Source organism: Malus sylvestris, chromosome 13 (assembly GCF_916048215.2).
Source record: "Malus sylvestris chromosome 13, drMalSylv7.2, whole genome shotgun sequence".
In the NCBI taxonomy this organism is placed as follows: Eukaryota; Viridiplantae; Streptophyta; class Magnoliopsida; order Rosales; family Rosaceae; genus Malus; species Malus sylvestris.
The window spans coordinates 6,512,586-6,518,585 of record NC_062272.1 but is presented as its reverse complement, the minus strand read 5'-3'; the positions used below and the strand labels follow the sequence as shown (position 1 = coordinate 6,518,585).

The window sequence follows — 6,000 nt, the reverse complement described above, 5'->3', positions numbered from 1 at the left end:
AGAAATAAACTTGGAATTTGGATTAAAGTCATAATTTATAAATTGACATACACCATTTCCTTTGTTTGGATTCATAAATATAGAAATTTAGAATTTCCTCATTGAAAATAACTTGGAATTTATGGCCTCCAATTCCCAAGTTTAAATTTCATGTAAATAGGTGTCATTTCTCAATTTTTATGATTGAGAGTTTAAAAATAACAAATTCCGTATACAATTCCATTGTTTTTTTGTTAACCAAACAAGAAAATTCACAAATTCTAAAAAATAAAATCTCGTCATTTTAAAATTTTTTAGTAACCTTAATTTTATTCATGCAAACATAGTGTTAGTTTTAACGCTTTAAGCACTAGACCACATGCTAATGATATAGCTAAGATTATATAAGGTATTAATAAACTAGATAGGGTTTTCAAAGCTACACTATTTTATTTTTTGGGTTTTTGAGACATTATCCACTCAATATATAACTTTTACTTTTCTTTTGGACCAATCATTATACAATTTTTTTGCGTTATGTATACTCTTAATTCTCTCTTGATTTGTTTAATCGTTAAAAAAATCTAAAAAAGGTGAAAATAATTGTGCAAAAACCAGACACAATTTCCCATGTATTTCCACAAGAGTATGAAAAATGACAAGCCATAGTATATTTCACTAATTTTTTTTGCCCAAAATTTACATAAGTCCCAAAGGGTGGTATAATGAATGGATAACCTGTTAGTTGGGAGATAAAGAAAGAGGGATTAATAACAAAGGAAGACAAATACAAGAAATATACCCCAAACTGAATTGCCGATGGTTTAACCCAAAATCACCCAAGAAAAAAAAGAAAATGGAAAATTTGAACATTATGTAAATATAAAACCCTAGCTCTATACCTTTCCCTTAGGGACACCTCACATTTCTTCCAGGACCTCCATAGTAAAAATAATTCCCCCAAAAGTTGTTAATCCCTCCTTGAATGTCGTAGCAATTTGGATGATCAGCCAAAACTTTAAGGTTGGATAATGGGATTAAGCTGTTATCCCAATCCACAACCTGCATGTTTCGAAAATATGAAGCTTTTCCAAACCCTTCACCTGCAAAGTGCCCACTGCCCATCTGTGTAGCTGTGTGGGAGCCCGAAGGCCTCGAGTTCACAACTTCTCCACCGAATTGTACCATGCTTGCGTGGTCTTGAAGGTGAGTGAACAAGAATGATGGCCAGTATCCGACTAGGACACCGTTCCCGAATTCCAGCCACCAATTTCCATGCTTCGGATCCTACAATATGTCAATAAAGTTTTTTAATTTCTTCTTCTTCTTCAGTACTGCGACTCATCCATGAAAACTAGTTAGTTGGTTCGTGATATTAATACACCGGTTTTATTCGAGCGAAATTGAGGAGGGTAAAGTAAATAGAGAACTTAGGTACTTAAACACTCGAGCTACAAACGACTTGCACGTTGATTACAAAAGCATATGGGAAGTGAGTAAAATGGATAAAGCAAAACAAAGTTGATTGTACCGTGTCACATTCTTCTTGAGGAGTAAAAATAAAGGAAAACCCTAGAAAAGAACAAAGCAAATGATGAAAGAGCCATGGAGCTCTTTCTCAGTGAAAAAAGAAGGGAATCTGGCAAAGCAGAAAAGCACGAGGAATTCACAGCCCATTATTTTGGAATTTTACCAGTGCAGCAGTGCACGCCTGTGGATAATTTTTATTTTCTGGTGTTAGGGTTTTCACTCTTTTTGTCATTTCTGGATGAATTTTTGTTGGCTTGTTGCAGTTCAGGCATTTGGTTAGGGTTCTTTAACATGGCAATCCTCTAGCACATGGGACACTTCTAAATCTGTGGAGGGCCTATTATTGACCGTTCAGATTTGCAGACTGTTTTTAACTTTCATGATTTGAGGAAACTATACAAATCGCACGGTCAAGTGTCATCCATCACCAAATACCTATCCTATATAGTATTTACCTTCCAGGTACATAGGGACCCAGAAAATTCTTGGCTGTGGGTCCTGAAGCACCTAACTTTGCATGCACAAAAATGGACTGATAAGGTGACATAACTAAAAAGCTCCAAGTAGGACACCATTTCCATGCCAGATTTACTAAGTGGGTTCTTTTTTTTTTCATTTTTTTTGGAAAAATACATAGGGAGATAAGCTTATGTTTAAATTTCCAAGTTATATATGCATCTGAGTTCGAACATCCTTCTCGTAGCTTAGATTAATTAAATAAAAACGTGGTATGAAAAGAAAAGATAAGGAAGATATACAGTTACCTTCCAAATCAACAAGCTAATATCATACTGTCCACCATGGTAGGAAGAAGTTGGAGAAATTGCAGCTCCAATGGCGATTCTACTGTTGGTCTGAACAAAACCCGAACACAGCAAATTGTAGCATCCAGTAGCTTGATATGCATCCGTCTGCAATGAACAAATTAATTATTATTTTGTGTATAACTATTTATCATTATTATAATTATGAGAAATTAGGTTCTCATCCTTACTTTTGCTACTCTATTGATTAAAACCTTATTCCTTTTCAATTTTTGATCAAGGTCCTTGGTATTAATAACATCATTAATTATTTCAATAATAAAATATTTTTTATTTCTAAATATATTCATTTAATGTTAAAAATGTTACCATTAGTATATTTTTATCATATATTTTTATTTTTAGTTTGTACCCATTTTTAATTTGTACCAATTTTCTTTTTAGTTTTAATTTGTACCCATATATTAATTTCTTTTTGTGCCCATATTTTTTAAAGTTTTATTTGTATTTGTACCCATATTTTTTTATTTATTTGTACCCATTTTTATTTTTGCTAAATGTACCCATGCTAATTATATGTACCCATTCATGTAATTTTTTCAAATTTTTAATCTTAAAATGTACTCATTCTTAAATATACTAATTTGTTATATGTAAAATGTACCACTTTTTTATATATAAAATCTATTCAATTTTTTTCTAATCCATTTTTAAACATATATGGGTACATTCTTTTTTCTTTGATTTGAGAATGTATTCATGTTAAGTTTAATCGAAAAAATTTACTAATATTATTAAGCCTAATATCTCTTTCTTTCTTTTTTTGTGATTTTGAAGAATGTACTCATGTTTTGATACAATAATTTTTTGGTTAATTTTGATGAATGTACCCATGTTTATATATATACACACACAATAGTATATTTATATTTTAATATTTTTAATCCCACAAATTATGATTTTTTTATTTAAAATCTCATTAATATAAACAAATATAAATATAAATTTTTAATTTAAAAAATATAGTAACGTACATAGAAATAAATTATCAAATTAATTTCAGGGACTTTGATCAAAAATTGAAAACCAATAAGGTTTTAGTCAAAGAATATTCATAGTTAAGGACCGCATCCAAAGTCTCCCTTATAATTATTATAATATCTTATGCTTGAAGTGGAAGGCAAGGTGATTTTGTATACTTACAGTCCAATAAGTAAAGAATCTGGGGTAGTTGTCCCCATATAGCTCCGGGCTGACCTGCACAAAATTAAATGAATTTAGTCCCCATTAATACAGAGAAGAAGAAGACTCAAAGCAGAGAGGTAGTTGAGCTGTGTTTACTGCCTTGAATACCAAAATTATTGTTTCGTATTAAATGTGTTGAAATTTAAGTACTCTTCCACCGTCATATTACGTGGTACCCTGTAGCTATCGTTTGTATTTTCTTTAAAAATTTGTAACCAGTTCTATTTGTGCATGTTCCGAGAATGATAGCCATGCTGGTTCAATTATTAAACAAAGGGAATTAGAGGGGAAGTTTAGTGATGAAATATAAACATGCCTGCCAACCAGCTTCAATGGTGTTGAGATCATCACCAAAAGAACCAGAGATGACCCACAATTGAGACAAGCTAAATTCGTATTGATTAACAACTGTGGGGGCCCACACATTGATGCTTGCTTTGGCTCCATAGTATTGATCTCCACTCACATACCCAACCGCATGCTGCAATTGCAAACCCAGTTATCATAAACCACAATCAGTGCATAATTATTTGATTTAATTTTTACTAATTTGATTTTTTGTGTATTTAAAAAAAAAATAAAAAATATATATATGTATTCTGCAGGGCATGAAAACATGGTGAGTTGCAAGTTCCTTGGGAATTAGTGCAACTCCAAGCAGCAGAAGCAGCCATGAAAGTCTGTAATTACTACTATTGGAAACTGGAAGCTCAATTTCTCTTCAGATACTGAGATAATCTGTGTTTATTTTTATCATATTACATGTCAATTGAATGGGAAAAAAAATGCAGAAAAAAAGCAGTAGATTACTGACATTATTTTCATATACATATATATAATAAAAAGAAAAAGATGACTTAATTGAAAAAATTAGTAGAAAAGCAGTTTTTGTACCTATACTCTTTCATTCATTTCCTCAATTAAATAAGATTAATTTGACTGAAATTAATTAAATGAAAGTGATAGTGACTCTTGGGAGGAGACAAATTCTGGGATTTCCTCTGTTTCTTGTTTGGTCAATTCTCATGCACTAACCTCATGGCCGTTGCTGGATGTATCTCTTCTGACATGCCTACTTAGTTTTCTTCCAAATCTTTTAACAGAGCTTGCTCTCATCATATCCTCCTCTCTCGTTCTTCTAATTGGAACTGTTCCTTCTGGGCAGAGATTTCCTGACATGCTCCACAGCTGGTAGTTTTCAGTCGCCATTTCTCGAGGGCTCCGGCCTTTCGGTCTCTCCGGCGGGTCCTGAATATTCAAGTAAAACAAGTTATGAACTTTTAAAGACTTCTCCTTTGCCGGCTCGTCAGCTTAGACCAATTTGATAACCATTTTGTGTTTTAGTTTTTAGTTTTCATTTTCTATGCAATGTTTTGACAACAAGTAAAAGCAAAAAACTGCAAACGAAATGGTTATCAAGCGGCCGTTAAGAATTTCCGGTTTTCTAAGAACCCTAGTAAAATTTGAATCTGCTTATGGAAGTTTTAAGTACCAATGGCTTCTGTCCCTTTAACTGGGGATGATCAAAAGCTGGTTGGTGATGAGAAAGAACACAATCTATAAGATCGCCATCCGGACTCTGAACAATCAACAAACAAAACCCAACAAATTACAAAAGAACAGAGCAAAAAACAGAGGAAAACAGAGCAAAGTGAAAGTAAAAATGCCTGAATTGTCTTGAGAGCAGGCTTGTTTATCTTGTTAAGACGAGCTCTCATAATCTTCAACTTCTTCAGTTCTTTTTCCGGATTCAACGTCTGATTGGCAGTGCTTTCGCGGTGGATATCAGAAGATTGTGCCACCGGACAAATTGAAGAAGCAACCAGAAGGAAGCAAACAAGAATGGAAATGATTGGGGAAATCTTGGAGTAGCTACAAGCCATATTGCTTGAGAAACTTTCTTGTTTTTTTGCTTTTGTTGAATCCTCTTCTTCGTGTTGTTGGTGTTGTCTTCTTCTGGGGTCATGCAATTCGCAGCATAAAATATTGGTGCTATTTTCTGTCCATGGAAACTCAGCTCCCACCAAATCCAATACCCAATACACGATGACCATATTCTAAGAAGTAAGAAGAAACCCTACTCACTCTCTCACCATTTCCAAGGATTTTGAACCCCCAAAAAATAAGAGAAAAACTTGCTTCTATTCTTCTTCTTCTCTCTCTCTCTCTCTCTCTCTCTCTCTCTCTCTCTCTCCTCTTTGTTTCTCTCTACAGCTCTCAGAGGGGTTCTAAATTCTAATTAAATACAGAGCTTGGCTTTATGTTCTGACAAAATTGAGCTTCTGGGAACGAGCAGATCAAATAAAGAAACAGATGGGGTTGTGTTTTCTTAAAGTTTTGGCCATGTGGGTGGGGAGTTATAAATACTGGGTAGTGATGAAATCATGCTCAAATTTTTAAATTTGGAAAATAAAATAGAAAAAAAAAGAGGAGAGAGAGAGAGGTTGTGTATGGTGGAACCCGGATTCTTTCCGGGCTTAAA

General features: G+C 33.5%; 1 protein-coding gene across 1 annotated transcript; it reads right to left on the bottom strand.

Moving 5' to 3' along the window:
• Positions 1-628: 628 nt before the first annotated feature.
• On the bottom strand, positions 629-5,871 carry LOC126597550 (uncharacterized). Its single transcript, XM_050264349.1, has 7 exons — positions 5,186-5,871; positions 5,011-5,097; positions 4,554-4,766; positions 3,835-3,999; positions 3,477-3,530; positions 2,274-2,420; positions 629-1,266 (listed from the first exon to the last, which is right to left on the bottom strand). The coding sequence occupies exons 1-7, from the start codon at positions 5,570-5,572 to the stop codon at positions 889-891; spliced, it is 1,431 nt and encodes a 476-aa protein (XP_050120306.1). The 5' UTR covers positions 5,573-5,871; the 3' UTR covers positions 629-888.
• Between the last annotated feature and the right edge of the window lie 129 nt (positions 5,872-6,000).

What these genes read in the sequence shown, in the direction of transcription:
- LOC126597550 (XM_050264349.1), bottom strand. Translation starts at nt 5,572, where the DNA reads ATGGTCATCGTGTATTGGGTATTGGATTTGGTGGGAGCTGAGTTTCCA. An exon ending in CCATTGAAGCTGGTTGGCAG is followed by an intron (nt 3,531 to 3,834) that starts GCATGTTTATAT and finishes AATTTTGTGCAG; the next exon opens with GTCAGCCCGGAGCTATATGG. An exon ending in GATTCTTTACTTATTGGACT is followed by an intron (nt 2,421 to 3,476) that starts GTAAGTATACAA and finishes TGTTCATTGCAG; the next exon opens with ACGGATGCATATCAAGCTAC.